We start from the raw sequence: 27,961 nt of genomic DNA, 5'->3' as shown, positions 1-27,961 counted from the left end.
AGTAAAAGGGAGGCTTAGTTTCTTTTTGTCCCAGCTTTGTCCTTTAGAAATACTAAAGGAAAATAGATAAAGATTATACAGTTCGTGAGAACAAAAATACTCTGGTTGGTCCTGTCTCTCTGCCTCCCCCACCCCCAAGGCCTTGGATAGAAAGTATTAGGAGTTCTTCTGTGATATGGTCATGCTAGTGATATTTGGAAGACTGAAGTATTTCTGAGATCAAAGGAAAGTTAAAGAATGTTTCTAAGCTCCTTATTCTACAGAGCAGTAGCTAGGTTCAATAAATAAATTGATTAGGCCGAGGTCATTCATCTCGTTGGCAGCAGAACATTTTGTCTTTTGAATAACTCCCAGTGCATTTTCTAAACTAAGCTATCTCCCATCTTGTGGGACTTATGAAACAGAGAAGGAAGAAGAGAGGAAGTTTGAGACTGACAGAGAGAAAAATGATTTTATTTTGTTTAAACTTTAAAGATTTTAAACTTTAAAGCATGACATTCTCAGTCACAAACATTGCTGGCTGAGAGACTCTCTGCATCTGAGGTTCTTGGGCTCTAGAGGCTCCTTTGTCTCCATTTCATCTCTATTTCCAGAGTTCTCCAGACTAGAGAGTCCCCTCAGATGCCTAACCAGTTCCACGTTGCTTCAGGGAGCGCCAAGTTTTGTCCCAGCAACAAGGAGTTCAGGTGCAGGGGCACATGGACAGTCACTGGTCCCCAAGCCTGTCTAGTGCTGCAGGAAGGGGTAGCCACTTGGAGAATTCTAAGCACCTCTAAGCTCAGCTTACCCGAACTCCAAAGGCTGGGAGAGAAATCCTTTCCCATTACCTTTCCCTCTTCTTCTGCCTCACAAAGCGAAGCTGTGGCGGAATAGAGCAAACAGTCTTCTCAGAACCTTTCCGATCTGCGCCTGATGGTTTCTCCGAGGGTTAGAACTGGAGAATGAATGCTCCCTATAGTCTCCCCAGGGGGTCCGAGCCACCCTGTCCCCATGAAACACTGTGAAGAAAGGCTGTTAGAAGCTAATTCCTTTCTGATTATTATAGGAGGGGTAAAAACCAGATTAAACACAATAAGGAAATGAGATTGTTTTCGGAAAGGGAAAGCTTTCAAGAGGAGAAGTCTTTCCCGCCAGTTCCCAGAATGCGTCTGGTATTTCAGGGATAGGATGGGGAATGATCCTGTGAGTTCACTGGCATAGGGAAGTCCCTCTACCAATTAGGATGGCACCTACCAATGCAGGTCGGCACCTTCGCTGCAACTAATCCTAGAGAATTGCCTAGGGCACTAAGGATAAAAGGCAAGGAAGGCCAGGATCAAACAGCAGGTCTTAAAACCCGCTCGTCCTACCTCGCAAGGCAATTCTGAATCCCTTTTCGCCACGCAGTCTCGCGATGATAGTTGGGCAGGCAGGGACAAGATACAGACCTTTATTAAAAATAAGTCGATCAGGGAAAGGGGAGGCAATGTGGCGTAGAGCCAGTCAGAGGCAGAAAGACCTGATTTCGAGTCCTTTCGTTCCCTTGGGCAAGTCCCTTAATCACAGTACTGGAGGCACCCGAGAACGGTAATGGCATCCGTACTCGCCTGCGTTAGAATTTCAGCATCCAGAAATTACCCATTTTAACAAAATTACAGATCTACCTCCCCATCCCAATCTACAATGGGAAGAGAATGCTAGTATTTCCCAACTTCATACTGTCTGTGACAGAAAGGGTCAATCTGTACTGGTAGGACGAGCTTCTCAGCCCATTTTCCAAAATGGATTTCGAAGCGAAATATGCTAACATCAAATTAGAGAAGCTTTAAGAAACAAAGAAAAATCATCTGTGTTTTGTTTGAAACTCAAGTGAATAGCATCTTTTTCTGATTCAAGTGGGTGGCTCTGAAAAGAGCCTTTGTTTCATGGGAAGTCGGTGACTCCTGGAGCAGCCGCTTACTTGGAGCTGGTGTATTTGGTGACCGCCTTGGTGCCTTCGGACACGGCGTGCTTGGCCAGCTCTCCGGGCAGCAGCAGGCGCACGGCCGTCTGGATCTCCCGGGAAGTGATGGTGGAGCGCTTGTTGTAGTGCGCCAGACGAGAAGCCTCGCTGGCGATGCGCTCGAAGATGTCGTTGACGAAGGAGTTCATGATGCCCATGGCCTTGGAGGAGATGCCGGTGTCAGGATGAACCTGCTTCAGCACCTTGTAGACATACACGGAGTAGCTCTCCTTGCGGCTGCGCTTGCGCTTCTTGCCGTCCTTCTTCTGGGCCTTGGTCACGGCTTTCTTGGAGCCCTTTTTCGGAGCAGGAGCTGATTTTCCTGGTTCAGGCATGGTTATCGAAAGCACAAAGCCACTGAAGTCGCGACTGAAGTACAAAGACACAGAATGGCGACAGACCCTTTACTTATAGATCCAGCATGCAAATAAAGGCTTTGGGATACCCACTAATGATTGGTAGATGATTTTTCGTCATTTCCTGGTAGCCTACGATGCAAATGATGAGATGACAATTCTCTTTTCCTATTGGCTGTTTTAATCAAACGGCCTTCCTAACCAATAAAACGACTCCTTTTCTGCCTGCCGGTAGGTCTTATAAATTACTTCAAATTGATGCTGGAAGGTTTTCTGTCTTTCTTTCTCTAAGAGAGGGGTTTGTTCTTTTTATCGCCATGTCTGGCCGTGGAAAGCAGGGAGGCAAGGCTCGCGCCAAGGCTAAATCCCGTTCGTCTCGGGCCGGGCTGCAGTTCCCAGTGGGCCGTGTGCACCGTTTGCTCCGCAAGGGCAACTACGCCGAGCGGGTCGGCGCCGGAGCTCCGGTTTACATGGCGGCTGTCCTGGAATATTTAACAGCTGAAATTTTGGAGCTGGCGGGAAACGCAGCTCGGGACAACAAGAAAACCCGTATCATCCCCCGCCATTTGCAACTAGCTGTGCGCAACGACGAGGAGCTCAACAAACTCCTCGGGGGAGTCACCATTGCTCAAGGCGGTGTCTTGCCAAACATCCAGGCCGTCTTGCTGCCCAAGAAAACCGAGAGCCATAAGCCTGGCAAAAGCAAATAAACGCTAAGGGGGACTAGACTTGTCCCTCCACCCCCCCTCCCCCAAAACGGCTCTTTTAAGAGCCACCCTCATCTATCAGATTAAGGGGCTATTATCACTGAAAAAAACCGTTACAGGGCTATTATATAATAAGGCCGTTATCACTTAAAAAAACATAAAAATAGTGTTTTAGCTCTTTATTGGTGGAATGGATGGCTCTGAAAAGAGCCTTTTGTCTTTGGCGTTGTCACGTGCGAGTTTATTCATTGCCGGAGCTCATCATTTGCCCTTGGGTTTGTGGCTTTCAGTTTTCTTCGGCAGCAGGACCGCCTGGATGTTGGGCAGAACGCCACCCTGGGCAATAGTCACTCTGCCTAGAAGCTTGTTAAGTTCTTCGTCGTTGCGGATGGCGAGCTGCAAATGGCGGGGAATGATGCGCGTTTTTTTATTGTCTCTAGCGGCATTGCCTGCCAGCTCCAAGATTTCCGCTGTAAGGTACTCGAGCACAGCGGCCAAGTAGACTGGCGCTCCGGCGCCAACCCGTTCGGCATAATTGCCCTTGCGGAGCAGGCGATGAACACGGCCCACTGGGAACTGCAGTCCAGCCCGAGAAGACCGCGTCTTAGCCTTAGCACGAGCTTTACCTCCTTGTTTCCCTCGGCCCGACATGCTGAGAAGCGAATTAGGAAGAGAGAAAAAGAAACGTGAGGTTCGAGAAAATAACTGGTCAGAATAATAAGGTATCTTTTGTAGACTTCTATAGGGGCGGGGTTAGAAAAGATCAACTTTCATTGGCTTGGAGTAAGCTCTGGAAGAAACCAATAGGAAAATAGCTGTAACGCAATTACATTGTGTGGACCAATAGGAATTAAGAGTACTCTGAACCCTAATTTGCATGCTACCGTTATAAAAGAATGCAGGTTCGACTGTTGCCTTACTCTCTTCGTTTCTTTCAGCATCTGTCCTGTTTTCGCGTAGACCGACGAAACTTCTACCACCATGCCTGAGCCGGCTAAGTCTGCCCCTGCCCCGAAAAAGGGCTCCAAGAAAGCCGTGACCAAGGCCCAGAAGAAAGACGGCAAGAAACGCAAGCGCAGCCGCAAGGAGAGCTACTCTATCTACGTCTACAAGGTGCTGAAGCAGGTCCACCCTGACACCGGTATCTCCTCCAAGGCCATGGGCATCATGAACTCCTTCGTCAACGACATCTTCGAGCGCATCGCCGGCGAGGCTTCCCGCCTGGCGCACTACAACAAGCGCTCCACCATCACTTCCCGGGAGATCCAGACGGCCGTGCGCCTGCTGCTGCCCGGAGAGCTGGCCAAGCACGCCGTGTCCGAAGGCACCAAGGCGGTCACCAAATACACCAGCTCCAAGTGAGCATGTGTTTAGAAAGGGGGCAGACTCCCCCTCGCCCAAAAGGCTCTTTTCAGAGCCACCTACTTAATCCGGAAAAGAGCTCTAACTTGTTTCGAAGTCGTGCTAGCACCACTCTCAGTTTCTTGGAGATGTCATTTAATAGAGCGACATGCCAGCGCACACGCAGTACTAGTTGGTTGATTTACCAGCTTTGGAAGCACAATCCTTGTAGGTTAGGAGTGTTTTATGTTAACCTAATAATTTCCAATGTCGAGTCTTATTTGCCTAGCTGCTTTTTGGTTACTTTTTGGTTGCTGTTTGATAAACGCATGGTCCTTGCCTAGGCACTTTGGAGTTGAGCTCTGGAGCGTTGAAAGAGAAAGTGATTTAAGTATTATAACTAAGCAATATAGTATTTAAGGTGTAGGTTGTATTTTTTAGACCTTTGTGGGGGAGGTAATGGGGGTAAGATTTGTGTCTTTCTTCCTTACAGGCCTTTGAAAAAAGCAAAACCTCCCGTTCCACTTCACTCGTCTCCTTTGCAATTGGGTAGCATTAAAATTCGAAAGTCCCTCGCTGTTTTCAAATTGACTAACGAATACTGTTACTCTCCCTTCACTGGAGGACTTCGGAGCCCCGTCATCCTCCATGCCACTACAGCACTGTATTGTCTTTGGGCTGTGCACGCATATTTTAACTACGGTCCATAACTAGCTATTTCTTCCCCTTCTCCATTTCCATCTCTCTGTCAATCTGTTATGGGTTTATGAAGATTTTTTTAAAACTTAATTTTTGAATGCCTGACATTATGGAACAGGTACGTTTTATTTAGCATGAAACTACACTAGAATCTCCTTGTAAATCAATAAACATTCATCTGCTATGCTAATAAGCGACTACTATGTGCTATTATTTAGCACTGTGCTAAAATGAAGAAGGAGCACAGGCCTAGTGAAGGTATTTTTTTCTTCCCCTCCCCCACCAAAGGGGAAACCAACTTCCCCTTTCAAATGAACTTCGATCAAGTTCTAAAGAATGGCCAGGGGAAGAAAATCCTTCCCTGGAGCCCTTTCCCCCTACTTCCATCTCTCCCACTTTCTCCAACTGGGCTAGGGGAAAAAATCCTTCTTAGAGAATATTTACCAACTCCAATAGCACATAAACCATTTTTACCAACATTAGTCTGAAGGCAAAGTTAGGTAGTTTAATGTGGGATTAGAAGAGATAAAAATAAAGGCAAAAAGAACAGCTGATCTGGGCCAAACTCAGGTCTGGGACTGTATAATAAAGAGAAGCAACTAAAACGTCAGACTGTCTATGTCTGGAGGAAGCTGCCTATTCCTAGAACTCAGGAAAAGAAAATAATTACTGACAGGGATGGGATGTCAAAGCTGTAAACAAAAGGAGGTTAAGTAATTTGCCCAAATTGACACAGACCTACTGAAAAAGGCAGGATTTGAATAGGGGCCCTGTGACTGCCAAGCCTGTGCTTTCTCCAAAAGTTAATGCTATTTGTCCACAGGTAGGCAGAGAGGGGAAATCATTAGAGTTCTGGTGACAGAATTGTGGTTCTGGTGGGAGAACTCTAATCTAAAATTCAATAAACCCTTTCCACCCCACTCCACCCTCTTGATGAGGTGGATGCCTGCTTTTCTGTTTTCTTTGGGGGGGTCTGTTCTGATTGACATTTACTGTTAGAAATCACCTGAGCCTCAGATGTGTTTCTTCTATCTAGATTATCTCCAATAAAAGACAAGAACAATTAGATTTATTTGGGATTACTTCACTGGGTCTATTTCTGGTAGACTGTCCCTGAAATAGTACTGCGTAATGAATCCTACATTCTAAGACTGGGTGCTGTTGTTACTGTTTTCTCCCCTTTTCTTAGAAGTCTCTTTAATTTTTAGAAAGGACCACTAGAAACCTTAGTAGTGTTAGAAATTTAGAAAGAATCACTCATCTAAGTCAACCATTTTATTTTATAAATGAGGAACTAGAATTTCAAGTGAAATGATTTAAAGAAGTGCTTGTTATCTTTCAAATGATAATATTCTAGACTTGTCATCTCCAAACTTTTTGAATTCCATATAACTATGAGAAAGACATTTTTAAGTATGGCTCCACTGTAGGTATATTTGCTTATAAATCATATAATATGCTACTGTACGAATAACTATAACCATTATAAAACTTGTATCAAAAATAGAAATTAGAAAGATATGAGATAAAGATGAAATGATATTTGATCCTAGAATTGATACAGAGTGCAGGAGTCTATTGAGTAGGATAGTAATGCATTCCTATCATATCATTAAGAAAATAAATTTGGGATCTGTGGGGAAATTGGACTGGAGAGGGACAAGAATTAAGAAGACATGGGGTACGTTTAATGTTATTGCAGTGGTGTTTGGTTGGTTTCAACCCTTTGTGACCCCATTTGATGTCTTCTTAGTAAAGATACTGGAGTGGTTTGCTATTTCTTTCTCCAGCTTATTTGACAGACAAGGAATCTGAGGTGAACAGGGTTAAATGACTTGCCCAAGGTCACACAGCTAGTAAGTGTCAGAGGCCATATTTGAACTCAGGAAGTTGAGTCTTCCTGAGTCCAGGTCCACCATTCTATCCATTATGCCACCTACTTGCTCTGGAGGTGATCAGGGCCTGAAATGAACTAGTGACTGAGTAGGAAAGGGTAGATAGATGGATGCAGGAGTTATTGTGGAAGGAGAAATAACATGATTTGGCAATTGAATGGATAGTAGGGTGAGGGGAAACTCTTTAGTCAAAGATGACATCTAGATTGTGAATCTGGGTGACCAAGAGAATGGTGTTGTCATTGACAGTAATAAAAAAGGTTAGAAGAGAGGGTAAAGGGAAAGAGAATGTAATGAGATCTATAATGAAATTCCTAACCAACCACTCTTGTTCATCCTGTCCCATTCAGTCTCACTTAAAACCAAAAGAGTGGAGGTAGGCCTCTTAGCTACTGTTCTGAAGGGCAAAACCCACCTTCTCTTGGGAGCTTGTCATGATCACGGGTCATCTGGAGAAGAGGAGGTTGGTATGAGTGGAGAGACAGAGAGACAGACAGACAGAAACAGAGAGAGAGAGAAAAAGAGAGAGATTTTCCTAATGGCAACAGCTGCTGCAGGGGTACCCTGGTAGTGGTTAGGTTATAATTGCCCTGAGGGGCTAAAGGAGTAGTAAGAAGTATTGGAGTGAAAAAGGTTGGTATGTTTGTGTTGGAGACAAGCCCAGTAGGACTTGGGTAGGGAGTATAACCTTGCCCTAATCAGGGACCCAAAGCAACTTACTCACTGTCTGTTATTAGCACAATATAAAGTGAGTAAGCATTAATAGAAAAGTAACTAGTGCAAGGGGGCAGGTATGTGTAGGTTGAGATTGCATTACCTTTTATCCAAATCCTACCCCTTTTATGTACTTCCCTATTTCTACTGAGAGAATTGCCATCTTTTCAGTCACCTGGTATTTTCCTTGACTCATCACTCTCCTTTACCACATGCTTCCAATCAATTGCCATGTCTTGTAATTTCTACCTCCATGAAATCTCTTGCATTCTTATCTTACTTCCTAGTCAGATGCCACTAATCTAGTTCAGGCCCTCACTAGTTCTCTCTTGAAGTGTTTCAGTACTTTCTTAGTCTCCTGGCCTCTAGTCTCTCTCCAAACCCTCTTCCCCACACCTACCAAAATAATTTTCACAAATCAGACGTCTAATCACACTTAATCAGCAAACTCTATTGACTGTAGGATAAAATATTATTTTATCTTCATCTCATACTTTTAATATTTTTCTGTAAGTTTTATAAAACAATAAATTATTAGACCATGCATGTAATTTATAAATAAGTAAATACACATTCAGAGAGTGTGATAAAATTTTTTTTTACTTAGACTAATGCAATCACAAAAGTTTAGAGACCACCATTTCAGACAAATTCTGTCCTTTTCCTTAGGAAATGACTGAGATGTTAAAATGATCTAGGTAAAGGAGTCTACTTTTCAAGCGAAGTGAAAAATTATAATAAATAAGAAGATAAATTGTATCCAGGATATAACAAGAAAATTAAGAAGATTTAAAAGGAAAGAAAAATAGAAAAAGAAAAGAAAATTCAGTTCTGGGGGCATCTGAGTTTTAGGATCAATTTGGAAAACAGATCTCTTAACACGGTAGGAAGTGAGAGAACTGTTACCTATGGAGTATTGCTTTTTGGAATTATTTCATCATATGTATAGGAAAAGGATAGTGCTTTGAGGAGGTAAAAGCCTGTCCAGCAGTACCCTCTCTCTCTATAACAGCTCAAGGAATTTGCTTTAAGTGATTCTAGTAATTGGGTTAATCACTCACTAGGAAATAAGTTCAAATCCTGGAATCATGGAGGCTAAGCTGACTGTCAATGCCTTGATTAAGAAAAGCCTTTGATAAGATGGAAAATAAGCGGATGTTTTATTTTGAATTTTAGTTGAACAATGAACTGGGGAAGTTGTTTAGTGGTTGATAACTTTATCAGGACTGGGGAAGTTGTTTAGTGGTTGATAACTTTATCAGGACTGGGGAAGTTGTTTAGTGGTTGATAACTTTATCAGGACTGGACCAGCCTGGTATCAGTTTGGGTTTTATAAGGTGGAAACAAGATGTTAACAGAATAGGAAAATGGTAATAGGATAAATTAAATAAAAATAAAAAGACTTAAGGTTTATTATTGTGCCAAGCCCCAAGGTAAGTAAAGTGTGAAATGAAAAGGGAAGAGTTGACACTTGGAAATTAAGTACACAATTATTTACTGAGGACATTTACTAAGCTTCAGGGCTGTGCTATGGGTAAAAGTTGAGACAGGTGTTTGAAAGAACTCGTGAAAGTTTAGTCAACAAAGATTTATTAAGCACCCACTATGTGCTTAATAACATTGTGCTAAACACTGGGGATACTAAGAAAGGCAAAAAATAGTCTCTCTTCTCAGAGTTCACACTCTAAAGGGAAAGGCAATATACACACAAGTATGTCCAAATAAAAAATATTGGAGATAATCAACAATAGGAAAGTGCTAGCATTAGGAATAATTGAGAAAAGCATCTTGAAAAAGATGGGATTTTATATTTATAGCAGCTCTTTTTGTGGTGGCTAAGAACTGGAAATCGAATGCCCATCATATGGGGAATAACTGAACAAGTTATGGTATATGATTATGATAGAATATTATTTTCCTATATAAGAAATGACAAACTGGTTGAATTTCAGAAAACTCTGGAAAGATTTAACATGAACTGATGCAAAGCGAAGTGAGCACAACTAGGATAATGTTGTACATGGTAACAGCAATACTGTGTGATGAAAAACTGAATGACGGCTATTCTTGGCAATACAATACTCCAAGACACTTTTTTTTTTTTTTAGTTTTTAACATTTATTTTCACAAAATTTTGGGTTACAAATTTTCTCCCCTTTTCTCCCCTCCTCCCCCAATCCCAAGCATTCTAATTGCCCCTGTGACCAATCTGCTCTCCCCTCTATCCTCCCTCCCTGTCCTTGTCTCCGTCTTCTCTTTTGTCCTGTAGGGCCAGATAGCTTTCTTGACCCCTTAACCTGTATTTCTTATTTCCCAGTGGTGAGAACATTACATTTGATCCTAACACTTTGATTTCCAACATCTTTAGCTCCCTCCCTCTCCACCCCTTCCCCTTGGAAGACAAGCAATTCAATATAGGCCAAATCTGTGTAGTTTTGCAAATGATTTCCATACTAGTTGTATTGTTCCAAGACACTTCTAAAGGACCAATGATGAAGCATGCTATTTGCCTCCAGAGAAAAAACTGATATTGTCTGAATACAGACTGAAGCATAGTATTTTTCACTTTCTGTCTTTCATTCTTTTTTTTTTTGCTTGAGTCTTCCTGTACAAAATGACTAATATGAAAATGTTTTATATAGTTGCATATGTATAACCGGTATCAGATTACTTACTGTCTTGGGGAGGGAAGAGGTGAAGGAGGAGGGAAAGATAGAATTTGGAACTCAAAACTTAAAAAAAGATGATAAATATTGTTTTGACATATAATTGGGGGAAAACAAAATGTTTTACATTTTTGTTTAAAAGATAGGATTTTAGTTTGAAGGAAGCCAGGGAAGCCAGGAGGCAAAGATGAAGAGGGAATGAATTCCAGACATGGGACCACAGTCAGTGAAAAGGCATAGAGTCCCAGAGAAGGAGTTTAATGTGAGAGAAGGAACAGCAAGGAGGCCAGCGCACATAGATGGTAGTGAAGTGTAAAAAGAGACTTGGTTATGATAGTCTTTAAAAGCTAGAAAATTTTATATTTTATTTTGGAGGTATGGGATAATAGATAGACTGCTTGGTCTAGAGTCAAGAGAAACTGAATTTAAACATAGTCTCAGACACTTACCAGGTGGGTGACCCTGGGCAAGTCATTTAACCTCTGTCTGACTCACTTTCCTCCTCTGTAGCATGAGGATAATAATAGCACCTACCTCCCAGGGTTATTATGAGGATCAAATGAGATATTTATAAAAAGTGTTTAGCATAGTTCCTGGCATTATATAAACGCTTGTTTTCTTCCCATTGTGATAGAGAGCTGTCAAGGTCAGAACTTTGATTTGGGAATATCAGTGTGGCAGCTGGGTGAAAGATGATGTGGTGGCCTTTTCAGAGGGGAGGAGGAGACATGGGGAAGTACTGGATGTAGGGGGTAAGAGAGAGTTAAGTGACAAGGGTGATGATGCCTGGTAAGTCTGGGTAACTAAGGAGATGGTACTGAAGTGGTGGTGAGGCCTACAGAGAAGTTAGGAAGAGTAAAGTACTTTGGGAGAGGAACATGTTCAGATTTACACATATTGAGTTTAAAATATCTAAAGGACATTCAGTTAGACATGGAATAGGCAGTGGGAGATAATTCTGGATTATGTGAGTTAGGAGGTTGAGAGATGTTGGGACTGGATAAGTAGATATACAAATCAGCAGCTTGGAGATAATTGATTCAGTGGAAGAGCAGAATATGTATATGGGACTATTCAGGAGGTAGCAAGGATTGAGCTTTAGGTTGTATATTTAAAAATCAGGTAAGGATGTCAAAAGGTGATAGTTTCTGCAAAGAATAATTACCTGGGTCAAAAGGGAATATAACGGACTACATAGGAAATAAAATATCTGGTTGAGAAGAAAAGTGGACCACTGCTACATCTCAAGTCTATATGGTGTGTGTGTGTAAAGGTGAGGTTGAATTAGAGATTTGTGTGTGTGTGTGTAAAGGTGAGGTTGAATTAGAGATTTGTGTGTGTGTGTGTGTGTAAAGGTGAGGTTGAATTAGAGATTTGTGTGTGTGTGTGTAAAGGTGAGGTTGAATTAGAGATTTGTGTGTGTGTGTGTGTGTAAAGGTGAGGTTGAATTAGAGATTGTGTGTGTGTGTGTGTGTGTGTGTGTGTAAAGGTGAGGTTGAATTAGAGATTTGTGTGTGTGTGTGTGTAAAGGTGAGGTTGAATTAGAGATTTGTGTGTGTGTGTATGTGTAAAGGTGAGGTTGAATTAGAGATTGTGTGTGTGTGTGTGTGTGTGTGTGTAAAGGTGAGGTTGAATTAGAGATTTGTGTGTGTGTGTGTAAAGGTGAGGTTGAATTAGAGATTTGTGTGTGTGTGTGTGTGTGTGTAAAGGTGAGGTTGAATTAGAGATTTGTGTGTGTGTGTGTGTGTAAAGGTGAGGTTGAATTAGAGATTTGTGTGTGTGTGTGTGTGTAAAGGTGAGGTTGAATTAGAGATTTGTGTGTGTGTGTGTAAAGGTGAGGTTGAATTAGAGATTTGTGTGTGTGTGTGTGTGTAAATGTGAGGATGAATTAGAGATTTGTGTGTGTGTGTGTGTGTGTGTAAAGGTGAGGTTGAATTAGAGATTTGTGTGTGTGTGTGTGTAAAGGTGAGGTTGAATTAGAGATTTGTGTGTGTGTGTGTGTGTAAAGGTGAGGTTGAATTACATATTTAAAATTAGATTCTTTGACCTTTTTGACCATCTCAGATTACATGTTTTAAAACAAAATAGTTTGTGCCCTGGTTTAAAAACAAAAATCAACGACACTCCATCACCTAACTAGGTATTTTCAAGGTCAGCCACAATCTGGTAGAAATTATTGGTCCACTTTTGTCTCATGTTCCATCACCCTTCTGCTCAGCTGGTTTCCTCATTAACTCTGGAGTAATATTTACACATTCCTGCCTCCATGGTTTTTTGTTTGTTTTGTGATGTTTCAATCACCAAGCATTTGTTAATTAGTTAATTACTAATTACTAACTAATTAATTAACAATTAGTTAAATTACTAACAATGAGCCAGACACTGTGCTAAACAGTGAGGATATGAACAAAGAAATGAAATAGCAGTTGATTTCGAGGTTATATTCCTTTAGTATGAAATGCCCTTCCACCTGTTTCACTGAATGCAAATCCTCTCCTTTCTTTAAGGTCTATCACAAATGCTAGTGGACTGAGCTGCCTGACTGGGGACCCAGCTAGATGGAGAACTTCGTTCATTTGCCCCCTTCCGTTCCCCCACCCACCCTTCCTTCTCCTCTGCAAAGGAAGGTAAATTTGGATGGCCAGAGGATGCCCAGTTAACTTGGGGTTTATGGGCCAGATTTCTTTCTTTCTCTCCCAGCTGGATTTACTTATTTTTTTCTTTTGCTCATTAAGGGGGTCATGTCCTGATTACTTCTTAAAGAGGCCTATTCACTGAATGGTCATTACCTCACTCTGAATGAGTACTTGAATAGGCCAACGTCTCCCATTGCATCCTAGGCCTTCTCCAGTCATCCTGATGAATATCTGGTCCCTGGATCCAGATGGCTGAGGAGGGGAAAGCCCTCCCTCACTCAAAGCAAAGTCAAGTGGAAGTCATGTCATGATTTCTCTGATGTCATGGTCTTCTTCGAAAACGAAGGATGAACACAGACAGACAAGTTACAAATGCTAGTTTATTCATTCAATAATCATTTTTTTGAGTTCTTAATATGAAGCAATATTATATACTGGAGCCTATAAAGGTACACAACTAAACATATTAAAGGTCAGTGTTCAAAACAATGTGATAGTTGTTAAGGGAGATATATTGATATATAAGACAGTCCCTGTCCTCAGTGCCCTTACATTGAAGGAGGTAACAGTCAATGTGTTTATAGATAATTGTGGGTGCTCTAGGTGAGTGGTATATCAATCAATCAACATTTATTAAGAGCCTATTATATTCCAGGCACTGTACTAAGTACTGAGGATACAAAAAGGCAAAAGCCAGTCCCTGCCATTAAGGAGCTTATAGTCTAATGGAAGAGACTTCATGCACACACACACACACAAAGCCAGCTATATACAGGATAACTAGGAGATAATTAGCAAAAGGAAGGTACTGGAATTAAGAGGAACTGGGGAAGGCTTCCTATAGAAGGTAGGATTTTATTTGGAATAAAGGAAGCCAGGGAAGTCAGTAGTCATAATGGATGAAAGAGACATTCCAGGTGACAGGGCCAGGGAAAATTGCTGGAGTGAGAGATAGAATGTCTTGTTCATGGAACAGTTGGGAGGCCTGTGTCACTGGATCAAAGAGTATAAAAAGTACAGAATGCCATAGGATTTCAAGAACAGGATACTACTTCCTTGATGGGGCAGCTAGGTGGTGCAGTGGATAGAGCACCAGTGCAGGAGTCAGGAGGACCTGAGTTCAAATTTCACCTCAGACACTTGACACTCACTAGCTGTGTGACCTTGGGCAAATCACTTAACCCCAATTGCCTCATCCTGGGTCATCTCCAGTCCTCCTGATGAATATCTGGTCACTGGAATCAGATGGCTGTGGAGGAGAAGTGAGGCTGGTGACCTGCACAGCCCTCCCTCACTCAAAACAAAGTCAAGTGCAAGTCATGTCATTATTTCTCTGATGGCATGGTCTTCTTCGGCAATGAAGGACGAACACACACATTACTTCCTCAAAGCTATGGAGGAGACATTGTAGTGCTCTGGAAAGAAAGCTGCATATGGAAGGGACCAGACTTCTAATACTGACACAAGGTCACTGTGTGACCTTGGACAAGTCAAATTACTTTCTCCATCTATAATTTTCCTCTTTTGTTAAATGAAGGGACTGGATGACTTCTAAGGTCCTATTCTATTCCAAATCAGGTCATACCTCTAAATTTAGGATGTGAGGATCCTACGAGGTGATATGCCTTGAGTCTTGAAGAATGGGCAGAATTTCATGACAGAGTTATGGGGAAGGAAGGTTCCAGGCATAATGAACAATTTGAACAAAAGCATGTCTCAGAGGAGGAAATAGTAGGATTTGAGGAAAAGCATGCATGGAAATGAGTAGTAGAAAAGAAGACTAGAAAGGGAGATTGTGGCAAGATTGTAAAAGGCCTTGAATACTATATTAAGGAGTTTAAGCTATCAAAAGATTACTTTAGGTTTAGGGTAGAGGCAGCTGAGTTTCGAGAAAAAGTAGTGTGTTTGCTCTGTGACACTTTCCATGATCATCAGATCCCATAATGGTTGTTCTCCCACATAAATTTAGAACTTTTAAATTAATAACTCCAATAATTTAGTATTTATTTGCTATCTAATATTGACAAATAATAGAATGAGTCCTAGACTAAGAGTCAGCAAAGTTGTGAATCTTATCTTCCAACACATACTGGTTGTGTGGCTATGGACAAATCACCTAACTTCTCCAAATCTCTGTTTCCTCATGTGTAAAATGGACATCATAAATGTTGCAATATGTTATTTCACAGGATAACTGTGATGATGTAATGGTAGATAACTCATGTAAAGCTCTTTGAAAACTTTAAAGACCTATATAAATGTGTGCAATACATCAGGTGGGTATTGAAGTGGATAGACCACTGGGCTGGAGTCAGGAAGACTCCTGTTCCTGAATTTAAATCTGGACCCAGACACTGAGCAAGTCACTTAACCCTGTTTGCTTCAATTTCCTCATTTGTAAAATGAGCTGGAGAAGGAACAGGCAAACCACCTCAGTATCTTTGGCAAGAAAACCCCACAGGAGGTCACAGTCAGACATGACTGAAACAGCACAACAAAAACAACAATAAATGTGTGCTAGTATGATTCTTTTGATTTGTGCATACAGTGTATTTCTATTTAGATAGTAAGCTGTTGAAGTGTGGGGATGGTGCTTTGTTCCTCTTTGTATCTTTCAAAGTGACTAGCACAGTGGTTGGGGAGGCAATATACTATAGAGTGGAAGAATTTTGGAATTTAAATCAGAGTATAAGGTTAGAATCCTTCACTAGCCTGCATGTAAGTCATTTAATCTCTGGATGCCTCAACTCCAAATTACTGAATCATCGAGTTTATGAATTAGGTCACCTTGCCCACTTATTATGTGAGCAAGTATAATTTCTTTAGTATATCTAACAAATGCTTAGCCTTTCCTTGAAGACATTGAGCTAGCATGTTGGGTAGTGGGGTGGGGAGGGGAAATTCATTACTTTCTCAGTTAGTCATTCAACTTTTGGATAATTCTATGCTTTCAGAGATTTAGAGAAACCTCCTAAACAAGCCAGGTGCTATAGTAGATAGTATCTTGGACCTGAATCAGCTAGCTGCCTCTAATGGATTTTTGATATCTAAATGAAAAGTCACTTCATTTTAAAAAATAAAAACTGAAAAACTGAAAAAGATTTATTGCTCACAGTTAGCCCATGCTAATCTTATGGAAATGACTGCTACCTAAATTAATTTACAGACTTTGTGTTATGCCACTCAAAATACCCAAGAAAGGTTCTTGAGAAAATTAGATAAAATAGTTACAGAATATATTTGGGGTATAAAAAGTCTAGAATCTTGAGAGGAAGCATTAGTTAAAAAAAACCCAAAAAGGAGGAATGAACTTATAACTAGATGTCAAGTTCTATTTCAAAGCATCAATCACTTCAATTATTTGGCTTTGTTTAAAAATATGAAAAGGTAAATCAGGAAAAGACAAGAGAAGCAAAAACCTAAAGTAATTCAGCACAGCCCTTTAGGGGTTGATAAACAACAGAAATACAAAAAACAAAGCAAAAAAATAAAAAACAGGAGGAAGGCCTCCCTGTTAAAAAAGAACTGGGAGGAAACTGTTCAGCAAAACCTGAGTTTGGACCAGCATCTCATACCATACCTCTTATTCCATATATCCTGAACAACCTTCTGATATCCAGAATACACAGGGAGATGGCACAAATCTGTAAGACCAGAAGCCATTCCTGAGTGATGAGAGGAAATGAAGAAACATCTTTTTAAAGAATGACAAGCTATCCAAAAAATATAGGAAAAATGAGTCTAAGTCACACAGGAAAGCAACTTGAGAGGTTAAAGAACTCTATTGCCTTGAGCTGTATGAGAAGAAGTCTCAAAGAGAATGAAAAGAATCACCTTCAGAGGAGAGATGGACTGTGGTACAATTACATGATGTTGGTGGATCCAAGCATTGGTCAGCTTTGGAGAACATTTTGGAATTATCTAAGAAAAAGGTCTACATCTTTCATGCCTTTTGACCTGACCATCCCATTTCTAGATATATGTACCAAAGAGGAGAAAAGCTGAAAGAAAGTCCCTCCATCCCTGCCCTATGTACCAAAACATACACAGTTGCATTTTGTGGTAGCAAATAAAAGGGGAAATCAATTGGGTATGCAGCTGTAAATGCAATGGAATACAATTTTTTAATGCAAGAAGTGATGCCTATGAGAAATTGTGAGCAGCCCCTGGAGACTTGTAGGAACTGTTGCAAAAGGAAGTATAAAAAACAAGATGGCAATTTATGTACATAAAAAATGCAATAGTGTCAACCCAAAACAAGACCAAAAGGCCATAAAGCTGATGAATTGTATCAATGACTTTTTGGTCTGGAGAAATGATAAGAAAATTAATTCCTATCCCAGTCCAGTCAGTGGAGACAAGGCAACTACTAGAATGTGGCATATGTCGGCAATCTTTTCAGTGTCCATTAGTTTTGATTAAATCTTTATATTTGTTCTAAGGAAAGGTTCAGCTGCAGGTTGGGGGGGGGGAGGGTCCAAGGGAAAAAGACTGTGTTGTCAAATCAATACCATATTAAATAATTGGTGCGATCCAAAGATGGAATGGGTTTTCTTGGAAATCTTTCTTTGTTTTCTCCCACAGCTGGGAGGAATTCATCTGGGAACATCAGAATTTTTTTAGTTTCTAGTTGGTTTTTTTTTGGTCTAATTGTTCATTTTTTTCCCTAGTTGTTTGTTTTCTAGTTTCTAGTTGTTTTTTCCACCAGAAAAAAAAGGAAAGAAAGAAAATCCCAGTTACCATGCAAGCAAATAGGAAAGGCCTTCAGCCTGGGGAATGAGGATTTATTTAGCACCTGCTAAGTGCCAGGCACAGTACCAAATGCTTTATACACCCAGTCCTCACCACAAAACCTTAATATTTATATATAATGATCTTAGTTAATGGTGTAGTTTAAGTGACCTGCCCAGGTCACAGAGCCAGTGAGTATCTGAGGCTAGATTTGAACTTAGGTCTTGCTGACAGTGGTGAGCCAGAGCTGTACCCACTGTACCATCTAGCTGCCTGTGAATGGTCTAAGCAAACACTGACAATAGAAGAGACTCTGTTGAAACTGAGCCCCTCTGCCTGTCCCCCAACCCCCAACTCCTATCTCTCAGAAGGTAAAGGAAATGTAATCAGATCCATTTGTCATCAGTCAGGGCAATGAGTCTTTCTTTTCCAGTGGACCTGGCCCTTTCCTGGAGCTTGTGCAGCTGCTCTTCCCTGCAAAGGGGAAAACACTGGGATCCCTGGAGAGGTGACCAGCCTGAACTCCCAGGGCAAATGTCTCCATGTGACCCTGAGCTTCGCTGCTGCTGCTGTTGCTGCTGTTCTGCTGCAGATTCTTCTCCAGCTTCCAGGTGGTTCTGTTCACCTCAGCTGTCAGTTCTCCAGAGGGCTGTGGGAATTCATGGGCCTCTTTCCAGGCCACCAAGTCCTGGGCCTGTATGTAGGGAGGCTTTGTGTTCTGGGGGCAGTCTCTCTCCTCCAGTTCTGCAGGCTATGGAGCTGGTGTCTTCTCGAGGGTAGGGGTGAGAAGAATCTTTGTCCATCACTGTGGTTACAAGAAGGGCCAAGGATAGATTTAGAGCTGGAGGAGACCTCAGAGGCTATGGAGGGCAAGTCCTTCATTTAAAGGGGAGGGAAGGAGATCAAGAGACTTGACCAAGGTCACACAGCTAGTAAGTGACTGCAGTGGGACAAGTCCCCAGAACTTCCTGGTTCCCTGCCCAGTCCTGGAACCAGTACACTGGAATCTCTGTTGGTACTTTGGAACCTGGTCAGGGAGAGACAAAGGAGTCATTAGTGGGGCAATGGGATTCAGGACTACTAAGGTGAAAAGAGAGGGAGGGATCTTCCTGGGGGAATAAAGGGGCTGGGCAGGTCTGTCTCCCTACTCCACTCCACCATGGACTCTGAACTCTTTGCATATAGGCAATATACTTTCCCTTTTCATCTAACATACATACATACATACATACACACACAATCTCTAAAAGGATTATGTTTCATAATGACACAAGATTTAAAGATGTAAAAGGATTTAGTTTGCCCTGGTCTAGAAAAGAAGGGTTACTATATAAATGGCCACAGAAGGTTGCAGTTTGTTTCTGGAAGAGCCAATGTGAGTTTGAATGGGACATTCCTTATTCCTGTCCCTGCCTGGCTCCTGATACTGTAACCTCTACAAAGTGCTCATGCAAAGGAGTTTGGTGTCATACTTGTTACAAAGTGAAGCTTGAATGAGTCTCGTGGCAACACTTGCCACTTTGCTGGTCCAGCTCGGCCAGGGTATAGGAGTTCATGTCTATACAGGCCCTCCTCCCCATCCCAGCATCGACCAGGCCCCAGGAGATGAAGTTCCTCTGACCTCTAGTCTGACCTTTCTAACCTTTGCCTGTGGGGGTCAGCAGTCTGGCAGCTATGGGGAGAGGGGGAGGGAGAATGGAAGGTGAGAGATGCTAGGAGATGATCCAGCCAGTTTGCCCAATTATTTCTCAGATCTATTTCGAGGAGTAGGAGAATGAGTGAGGTAGCTCCTCCACAAAGTGGTGCAGAGAGGCAGGACAGGAAGGATGAAAACTGAGCCTAGCGGGGAGGATCCAGGGTGCTGGAGGTACCTGGGGAAAGTCTGGGGAAACAGGCAGATAGAGTCGCTGCTCTTTGCCCTTAGGGAGGAAGAAGGGTGTCTGGGGACAAGTCCTTCTTTCCATGCTCCCAGCCTCGAATTTTTACTTTCCCTCGAGTCCCTAAGTCTGTCTTAGTACCTAGTACCGCTTAGAGTAAATAGAGGGCCTGGAGTTCAGAGGGACTGGGGTGGTTTGGGCAAAGAGAAGAAATTCCTCCTCCCAGCAGGTCGTAATGATCCCCTTCACCACAGGCAGGTGTGTGTGTGTGTGTGTGTGTGTGTGTGTGTGTGTGTGTGTGTGTGTTCGTCCTTCATTACCAAAGAAAACCATGCCATCAAAGAAATGATGACATGACTTGCACTTGACTTTGTTTTGAGTGAGGGAGGGCTGTGCAGGTCACCAGCCTCACTTCTGGGCCATCTGAATCCAGTGATGAGATATTCATCAGGATGACTGGAGATGACCCAGGATGAGGCAATTGGGGTTAAATGACTTGCCCAAGGTCACACAACTAGTGAGTGTCAAGTGTCTGAGGTGAGATTTGATTTCAGGTCCTCCTGACTCCTGTCCTATCTACTGCACCACCTAGCTGCCCACAGGAAGATGTACAGGCACCTGCAATCTCCCCTCTGCCTCTCCTCCCCTCTGTCACAGAATGCACTCATCTCTCTCTTCCTGTCCTCCAAAAGCCCACTCCTGACTTATGGAGTGAATGCTATGTTGTAATCACAGTGATGTATCCTTATTTTTTTCAGCTTTTGAAGGGTTTGGTGCATGTATTTTGGCGTCTGTTTGAAAAATATTAATATTGAATATCAATTAATTAATATATTAGTTAATTAATATTAAAGAAAAACTTAGAGAGACCAGAGCTATTTGTTTTACTGAAGGAAGCAGGCATAGCTTCCAGAGGAGCTTGAGGAACATCTATTGTGGCTCTTTCCATTCAGCCATGACTTAGGTTGGGGGGCAAAATAGGGTTCTGCCATTTCCTTTGCCAGGAAGCTTTGAGAATAAAAGGGTTATCTGGAACCTACTCTGTGTGGTACTTGTGCATGGAGATCCAGGGCATTTACCTACTATAAAGGGTTGCAGAGCAATGGGGCCCTTCAGAACTGCTTAAAACAAGCAAGTCCTAGTGGAACATTTCACATTCAAAGCACTTTGCGGTGCTTTGAGTCTTCACATCTCCCCTTGCCATTTGCCCAAGTGCTTTCAAGTAAACGTACTGCCACCAGGCAACTCAACACAAGAAGCTAGTCAGTGCAATATTACCTGGCCACGCGCCCCCTTTGCCTCTCCCCTCCCCCGTCCCCACCCCCTCCACCGCCCCACCGGCCAGGCAGTGGTGATGTGTTTGGCGCTTCTCCTTACTTGATGATCCCCATGACCAATATGTCTGGATGAAAGTGGAGAGTCAATGATTCACAGTTTTAGAGTCCCTGTGAAAGTTGCGTGTAAGTTGTGACCCTGGCAACCAAGTGACCCAGCCTTGAAATTCCCTTGGAACTGGGGCTCCAATTCCATGGGGAGGGGAGGGGCATAGGAGGACTTCAAAGCACTCTTCAGCGTTTCAGGCCCCTCACTTTCTTCTGCGCAGCTCTCAGTCCACTTGACTGATCGCCCTAACCCTGGCGCCTTTTGGTGGAACGTCCGGGAGTGCAGACTTTCCGGTCCCGCTCGAGCCTTTAGGCGTCCGCTCCCTTCCCCACGAAATGATGACCAAAAGGGAAGGAGGAAGGAGGAAGCGTGACTTGGCCACTTCAGAAGTTACAGCTTTGGCGGGAGCGACTAGGAAGGCTCCTGTTCGCTGCCTTCCTTTCCCTTGCACCGCCGTGGTCCAGTCCGGACGAGGCCCTCCAGGAGCCTGGTCTCCTCCCATGTTCCGCAAAACCTGACAGGCCATCCTAAGACCTTAAAGTTGGGAGGAAATTCGCAGACGAAAGGTCCTCCTCCGACGTCGGCCGAAATCCTCGGGCTGATGGGGACTTCACGGTTCCTACTCAGCAGTTTCTGCATAAACCGAGTTTAGTCACTATGACCCCCGCCCTCGCCCCCCCCCCCACCCCCACCCCCCGGAGCGCCAGAACGCCTTCTGCCGCGAACGCGGAGGAACCTTAGGTTGATGTCACTAAAATCGGTCGTGGCAGCTGCGTTCCGTTATTAGGGAACTCAAAAACCTCTCCCCACAGGCAGCGCAAGGCAAACGCTAAGAGTCCGGAAAAGGAGTTTCTAAATCGGTCCAGGCTGCCAAAAATTGCCGAGGAGGTGCTGGCTTTGGTTGGTGTGGTTGAGTTCGGAGGAAGGGGTCGAGCGTCTCCTTCAACACCCAGCCAGCGAGAAAAACAGCCCCTCGGTGTGTCCGCAGAAACCGGTTCCCGGTTCCCGGTTCCCGGTTCCCGGTTCCCGGCTGGAATCCGTGGCGGTGGTTGTCCGGGTCGCGTTTCCCACTGCGCGCTTCTGCCTCTCGGGCGGCCTTCCTCCCCGCGTCCCCTCCCCCCCGGCTGGCCCCTCCCTTCGGGAGTCTCCATTTTCTGCTTTTTGCACGCCCAGCCAGCAGAGGCCGAGGAGAGACGGAGCCATTTTCCTTCTTTACTGGCGAGGAGGGCTGGGACGGCGCACCAATCACAGGGCAGCCCTTACCTATATATAAGTGGGTCAGCTCGGAGCTCGCTTATTCGCGAGTCCGCGGCGTCCTCTAGTGACTTCTCCTTGTCGCTGCTGTACGGTCCCTTCGCTGCCATGTCCGAGACGGCACCGGCCGCTCCCGCCGCTCCCGCGCCTGCGGAGAAGACGCCGGCCAAGAAGAAGGGCAAGAGGGCCTCGGCGTCCGGGGGAGCGCGGCGCAAGGCCGCGGGTCCTCCGGTGTCGGAGCTGATCACGAAAGCCGTGAGCGCCTCCAAGGAGCGCAACGGCGTGTCCCTGGCGGCGCTGAAGAAGGCGCTGGCGGCCGCGGGCTACGACGTGGACAAGAACAACAGCCGCATCAAGCTGGGGCTCAAGAGCCTGGTGAGCAAGGGCACCCTGGTGCAGACGAAGGGCACGGGCGCCTCGGGCTCCTTCAAGCTCAACAAGAAGGCCCCGACGGCCGACGCGAAGGCGAAGGCCAAGAAGCCGGCCTCGGCCAAGACCAAGAAGGCCGCCGGCGCGGCCAAGAAGGCCAAGAAGGCGACGGGGGCGGCGGGCGCCAAGAAGAGCGTGAAGAAGAGCCCGAAGAAGGCCAAGAAGCCGGCGGCCGCGAAGAAAGCGGCCAAGAGCCCGAAGAAGGCCAAGGCGGCCAGGCCCAAGAAGGTGGCCAAGAGCCCGGCCAAGCCCAAGGCCGCCAAGAGCAAGAAGGTGACCAAGCCCAAGGCGGCCAAGCCCAAGGCCGCCAAGAGCAAGAAGGCCGCCGCCAAGAAGTAGAGTCCGCAGCCCTCGAAACCTGACACACCCAAAGGCTCTTTTCAGAGCCACCCACTCACCTCGGAAAAAGAGCTGAGCCTGCTAGCGCAAGTGCCTCGACAAATTAGCTTCCCTTCTAAATGGCCCGCGTCTGGGAAGTTTACATATATAAACATAACCGCATCCTTGCAGCAGATGTACAATGAAGTGTAGTTAAAGATCCCTTTCCCTCTATTCCAACCCCTATGTTCTATACACTCCCAGTCTTAAGTGGGGGTGGGAGGTTGTCAAGAAAGGTAAAGCAATTCCCAACATTTATTTGCGCGCGCGCGCGCGCCGGTGGTACTCAATGATCTTTCGTTTATTTTGCGGTGACGGAAGGGGAAAAGGAGAAGAAAGGAGACCCCCTTAATACTCGAGGGCTGTATGTAGTTCCCCTCCGGAGGGGAGAGCAGCAAGTACCACCCATCTGCTGTGGACTTCGAAACCGAAGTCCAGAGAAAACAAGGAACGGCATACATACAAAGTGTGATCACAGCTATTCTCGCGAAAACATGGGTGGCTCTGAAAAGAGCCTTTGGGGTGTGGACCTCCCACGAGGGGAAAGCAGCGCCTTACGCCCTCTCACCGCGGATGCGGCGGGCCAGCTGAATGTCCTTGGGCATGATGGTCACTCTCTTGGCATGAATGGCGCACAGGTTCGTGTCTTCGAACAGCCCCACCAAGTACGCCTCGCTGGCCTCCTGCAGGGCCATGACGGCCGAGCTCTGGAAGCGCAGGTCCGTCTTGAAGTCCTGCGCGATCTCGCGCACCAGGCGCTGGAACGGTAGCTTGCGGATCAGCAGCTCCGTCGACTTCTGGTAGCGCCGGATCTCTCGAAGAGCCACCGTGCCAGGGCGGTATCGGTGAGGCTTCTTCACGCCGCCTGTAGCTGGGGCACTCTTACGGGCAGCCTTGGTGGCCAGCTGCTTGCGGGGGGCTTTGCCACCAGTGGACTTACGGGCGGTCTGCTTGGTACGGGCCATGGCGAGACAGGAAGAGCTCAGCTGCTCCGGTGCCGGAATACGACTGACAATTGCACGCCGCCCGGTAGCCTTTATAGACGCACAAGCACCCTGATTGGGCTGAAGGACTTTGAAAGGCCCGCGCTCAGCCTCCATTGGCTGGGGGCGCAGACCAACCACACAGCCTTCCCATTGGAAGTTCCAGGCGCTTTCCGGTTTGCCATCTCTCCGCCCCTCGCCCCTCGCCCCTCGCCCCGATCTCCTTCACCTTCCGCCTTCCCACACCCCTCAATCCCACTCTTCTTCCCGTCTCCTCACCCTCACCCCCACCCCACCCGCCAGGGAGAACCATTGTTCGCTGAGTAGGACTTGGCCCCTCACCCATCTCCCAGTCTGGACTCTCTGTTAATTACCCTGTTTCCAAAGTTGTGCGGTCCCCTTCCCTTCCTCTCCCTCCCTTTTCTTCTTCGCCCCCTCCCTCTCTGTTCTGCGGGGGTAGAACACCTAAAATGTTTGGGACTGTGACGTGACATCCGTGCTCCATCGATTCCTCCCAACCTTCCACCGGGTCCCTGGAGTTTGGGGTTGCGCGCCTTGGACTTTGCCCTCGCGGCGCCAGGGCCCTCGGGCCGTTCTCTAGGGCAGCGGCTCTGGCGAGCTTTTCGCAGCGCCCACCCCGCCACCCGCTGCCAAACACTGAACTGGACTCTGGTGAGGGCAGGAACGAGGCACTTTTTTATTTCCACTTTCTCCCCCCTGTAATAACCTGGTTAAAGTCGCGCAATAGTACTTCCGGGAGCCAGCCCTCCCTCGCATTCCCCGTAGGGTTCCATTGCGTGTCTAGCCCCGGACAGCTCACGAAAAGCCCGCTTAAGCGGCGGATTGGCCCAAGAACCCGGCTCCCAAGTAGTCTGCGGGAAAGCGTAAGCCACGGGCTCTTATAGATTTTCGGTCCCCGCCCCGCACACGGCTCAGCTGCTGACCGACGTTTCCGACAAAGCTGTTTGGGCCAGCGAAACTTTTCCACCTCTCGAGCTAAGTGGAGTGGCAATGGGCGCTATCCACAGCCTTCGGGACCCGGAGGGGATGTCAAAGGTGAGGCCCGAGCGAAATCCGGCTCTTAAAGCAAGCTTTCTAACCTAGCTGTGACTTTTGCATCTTACTAGGTTTGTTTGGTCGTTGGTTTCGGTTCGTAGTGGGACGTGTGCAACAAGTCAGGCCGCCTTCGAATTCGGATAGGGGACTGGCATTGGCACGGGTTGAAATTAGGGTTGAGTTTGGGGTTGGGATTCGGCAACAGCTCATTTTTGACAGGGTGGGTGGCTCTGAAAAGAGCCGTTGGTTTCGAAAATGAGCCTTTCGGCCCCAGGAACTCCGAGTCCGTTTACTTGCCCTTGGCCTTATGGTGACTCTCGGTTTTCTTGGGCAAGAGAACGGCCTGGATGTTGGGCAGCACGCCACCCTGGGCAATGGTCACCTTGCCCAGCAGCTTGTTCAGCTCCTCATCGTTACGGATGGCGAGTTGCAGGTGGCGGGGGATGATTCGTGTCTTCTTGTTGTCCCTGGCTGCGTTGCCTGCCAACTCCAAGATTTCGGCCGTCAGATACTCCAGGACCGCTGCCAAGTAAACGGGGGCGCCCGCGCCCACCCGCTCGGCGTAATTGCCTTTACGGAGTAGACGGTGCACACGGCCCACGGGAAACTGCAAACCGGCCCGGGACGAGCGAGACTTGGCCTTGGCACGAGCCTTTCCTCCTTGTTTTCCACGGCCAGACATAATAGATATGAGTACAAAACAGCTGCGTCAGTTGCCACCTATGCAACCACACTGGTTCCCGAAACGCGCTCACCGGGGTCTTTTATAGCTTGCACGGGGAGTGTGGAACGGAGCTTTCTGATTGGTCGACAAACTGTCTTTGTCCAAATAGCCAGTAAGGAAGCTCGCCTCCAATTCTGTTATTTACATGGCCGTCCCTTCCACCTGTGACTACACCCCTGAGAAGCCACCAATGGGAGCCTAGTGTTGCCGGAGTCTTCATTTGCATATCAGCAGTATAAGTAGTGGGGGCAGGCTCAGTTGCTGTAGTCGTTCGCTTCCGGAAATTCGTTTTTTGTTTTTGCGGTTCTTACTTTGATTTTGAAATGCCTGAGCCAGCCAAATCTGCCCCTGCCCCGAAAAAGGGCTCCAAGAAAGCCGTGACCAAGGCCCAGAAGAAAGACGGCAAGAAGCGTAAGCGCAGCCGCAAGGAGAGCTACTCTATCTACGTCTACAAGGTGCTGAAGCAGGTCCACCCTGACACCGGTATCTCCTCCAAGGCCATGGGCATCATGAACTCCTTCGTCAACGACATCTTCGAGCGCATCGCCGGCGAGGCTTCTCGCCTGGCGCACTACAACAAGCGCTCCACCATCACTTCCCGGGAGATTCAGACGGCCGTGCGCCTGCTGCTGCCCGGAGAGCTGGCCAAGCACGCCGTGTCCGAGGGCACCAAGGCCGTCACCAAGTACACCAGCTCGAAGTAAGCCGGCCTGCCCCAGGAGTCGCTCGTGCCCCTTCGCCCAGAAACAAAGGCTCTTTTCAGAGCCACCCACTTTTCTCCCAAAGGAGCTGTCTCGCTCGTGCCTTAGCAGCAATCCTAGATACTTCACCTCCTTACTTCTCCACCCGCACCCGCCTGCCTGCCGCTTAACTTCCCGAGATCTTAAGCCTCCTTCCCAGTCGACAATAACCGGGAAGCCACAAGTTCAGGTGCTTTGGGGGTGGGGGGGTGGGGCCGCCGCCCCAGCGCGGAGACTTGGATTTGCGTCTCCAAACTGGCTCTAGGACTTTCCCTTGCAACTTTTACTTTCCCCTTTATCCCTACGCTCCTCCTCTCTCTCCCCTCCCCCACCCCAGCGCGCAAGCTCCGCAGTCTTTCCTGATTACGAAATGGATTCCCTGGGCACATTTAGCTCTGCTTTTCGCTCAGGGGGTGCTGGAAATTATTGCACAATATCCTGCCGCAGTAGTCTGATTTTCCATACTTTTTTGGTTCTGTTTCTAAGTCTTTTATGACTTTTACTATTTCATCACACAACTGAATACCGACTTAGACTATCAATACAGTTGAATTCTCACAACTATATTAGGCCTAAGAGAAGTAAATAAGCAAACAGAATAAAGGGGCCTTTCCTTAATATTAGTAGTGTAATGTTTTCTTATTGTCATATAATTATATAGCATGTTATAATATGTAGTACGTACATTGTGATATGAATAGCTTGTATCTAAGACCAAGAGCCTACACTATAGGGGATAATGGGGATTAAAAATATTCAGTAAGATCAGGGTTTGTTAAGCAAGGGTGTTCATAATCAGCATTATCATTGCCATTATAATTAGTGCAATACAAATTACTCCTTATGTAAATATAGTCCTAAGTAACGTAATATTAATTGTTATAGGTAGACAGATTGTATTAAGATGACAATGTAAATTAATTTACTTTTTTAATGGTATGCCATCAGATTTACCCAACAATTACTTCATAATGGTAGTAAGAAAAAAATGAAATTCATTAGGAGAAGCAAAATGTCAAGAATTTCAAATAAATTAATGGGGGGGAGTGAGAAGGAAAGGAACTTTACAATACTGGATCTCAAACTGCAGTGCTCAGCTCATCATCACAATGATTTAGTAGTGGTTTAAAAATAAAGGAGATGATTTATGAGAAACATCGGGTATATAATAAACAGATAAAAATGAACCTTAAGTTTTGTGTAAAATAAATCCAAAGACTCCAACTGCTGAATCAAAGATTCAGTATTCAATAAAAACTGCTGAGAAAACTGGAAAACAGTCTGCCAGAAACTAGATATATAGTATATATCTAGTAGATATAGATATCTATAGATATAGATATCTATAGATATATAGATATCTGTAGATATATAGATGTAGTAATATATCTCACATCAACATCTTGCACCA

The 27,961-nt window shown here is 45.3% G+C and overlaps 8 protein-coding genes across 9 annotated transcripts; 4 read left to right on the top strand and 4 right to left on the bottom strand.

Annotated features, from left to right (window-relative positions):
• Positions 1–437: 437 nt before the first annotated feature.
• Positions 438–2,380, bottom strand: LOC140527621 (histone H2B type 1-F/J/L). Its single transcript, XM_072644675.1, has one exon. It carries the CDS (start codon positions 2,314–2,316, stop codon positions 1,936–1,938), a length of 381 nt encoding a protein of 126 aa, XP_072500776.1. The 5' UTR covers positions 2,317–2,380; the 3' UTR covers positions 438–1,935.
• Positions 2,381–2,585: 205 nt separating this feature from the next.
• On the top strand, positions 2,586–3,168 carry LOC140527618 (histone H2A type 2-B). The gene has a single exon (XM_072644672.1). The coding sequence runs from the start codon at positions 2,655–2,657 to the stop codon at positions 3,045–3,047; it is 393 nt and encodes a 130-aa protein (XP_072500773.1). The 5' UTR covers positions 2,586–2,654; the 3' UTR covers positions 3,048–3,168.
• A 48-nt stretch (positions 3,169–3,216) lies between these two features.
• LOC140527619 (histone H2A type 1-F-like) lies at positions 3,217–3,695 on the bottom strand. Its single transcript, XM_072644673.1, has one exon. It carries the CDS (start codon positions 3,693–3,695, stop codon positions 3,306–3,308), a length of 390 nt encoding a protein of 129 aa, XP_072500774.1. The 3' UTR covers positions 3,217–3,305.
• LOC140527620 (histone H2B type 2-E) lies at positions 3,647–4,972 on the top strand. Its single transcript, XM_072644674.1, has 2 exons — positions 3,647–3,766; positions 3,983–4,972. The coding sequence occupies exon 2, from the start codon at positions 4,026–4,028 to the stop codon at positions 4,404–4,406; it is 381 nt and encodes a 126-aa protein (XP_072500775.1). The 5' UTR covers positions 3,647–3,766; positions 3,983–4,025; the 3' UTR covers positions 4,407–4,972.
• Positions 4,973–13,357: 8,385 nt separating this feature from the next.
• On the bottom strand, positions 13,358–25,904 carry LOC140527612 (histone H2A type 1). 2 transcript variants are annotated; one of them, XR_011974872.1, is made up of 2 exons: positions 20,981–21,655; positions 13,358–18,753 (listed from the first exon to the last, which is right to left on the bottom strand). XR_011974872.1 is itself a non-coding variant. In XM_072644665.1 (2 exons), exon 1 carries the CDS (start codon positions 25,766–25,768, stop codon positions 25,376–25,378), a length of 393 nt encoding a protein of 130 aa, XP_072500766.1. In that variant the 5' UTR covers positions 25,769–25,904; the 3' UTR covers positions 13,358–18,753; positions 24,758–25,375. The 2 variants fall into 2 exon arrangements, 1 of the variants encoding a protein (XP_072500766.1); XM_072644665.1 differs by lacking the exon at positions 20,981–21,655 and adding an exon at positions 24,758–25,904.
• LOC140527607 (histone H1.4-like) lies at positions 22,204–23,195 on the top strand. Its single transcript, XM_072644660.1, has one exon. The coding sequence runs from the start codon at positions 22,349–22,351 to the stop codon at positions 23,006–23,008; it is 660 nt and encodes a 219-aa protein (XP_072500761.1). The 5' UTR covers positions 22,204–22,348; the 3' UTR covers positions 23,009–23,195.
• LOC140527609 (histone H3-like) lies at positions 23,293–24,203 on the bottom strand. Its single transcript, XM_072644661.1, has one exon. It carries the CDS (start codon positions 24,145–24,147, stop codon positions 23,602–23,604), a length of 546 nt encoding a protein of 181 aa, XP_072500762.1. The 5' UTR covers positions 24,148–24,203; the 3' UTR covers positions 23,293–23,601.
• A 129-nt stretch (positions 25,905–26,033) lies between the features above and the next one.
• LOC140527615 (histone H2B type 2-E) lies at positions 26,034–27,168 on the top strand. The gene has a single exon (XM_072644667.1). It carries the CDS (start codon positions 26,134–26,136, stop codon positions 26,512–26,514), a length of 381 nt encoding a protein of 126 aa, XP_072500768.1. The 5' UTR covers positions 26,034–26,133; the 3' UTR covers positions 26,515–27,168.
• Positions 27,169–27,961: the final 793 nt, after the last annotated feature.

Source organism: Notamacropus eugenii, chromosome 2 (genome assembly GCF_028372415.1).
Source record: "Notamacropus eugenii isolate mMacEug1 chromosome 2, mMacEug1.pri_v2, whole genome shotgun sequence".
Classification (NCBI taxonomy): domain Eukaryota; kingdom Metazoa; phylum Chordata; class Mammalia; order Diprotodontia; family Macropodidae; genus Notamacropus; species Notamacropus eugenii.
The sequence above is the reverse complement of the archived record's forward strand: the minus strand, read 5'-3'. Positions and strand labels throughout refer to the sequence as shown.

Coding starts and splice junctions, on each gene's coding strand:
- LOC140527621 (XM_072644675.1), bottom strand. CDS start 2,316: ATGCCTGAACCAGGAAAATCAGCTCCTGCTCCGAAAAAGGGCTCCAAG.
- LOC140527618 (XM_072644672.1), top strand. CDS start 2,655: ATGTCTGGCCGTGGAAAGCAGGGAGGCAAGGCTCGCGCCAAGGCTAAA.
- LOC140527619 (XM_072644673.1), bottom strand. CDS start 3,695: ATGTCGGGCCGAGGGAAACAAGGAGGTAAAGCTCGTGCTAAGGCTAAG.
- LOC140527620 (XM_072644674.1), top strand. CDS start 4,026: ATGCCTGAGCCGGCTAAGTCTGCCCCTGCCCCGAAAAAGGGCTCCAAG.
- LOC140527607 (XM_072644660.1), top strand. CDS start 22,349: ATGTCCGAGACGGCACCGGCCGCTCCCGCCGCTCCCGCGCCTGCGGAG.
- LOC140527609 (XM_072644661.1), bottom strand. CDS start 24,147: ATGGAGGCTGAGCGCGGGCCTTTCAAAGTCCTTCAGCCCAATCAGGGT.
- LOC140527612 (XM_072644665.1), bottom strand. CDS start 25,768: ATGTCTGGCCGTGGAAAACAAGGAGGAAAGGCTCGTGCCAAGGCCAAG.
- LOC140527615 (XM_072644667.1), top strand. CDS start 26,134: ATGCCTGAGCCAGCCAAATCTGCCCCTGCCCCGAAAAAGGGCTCCAAG.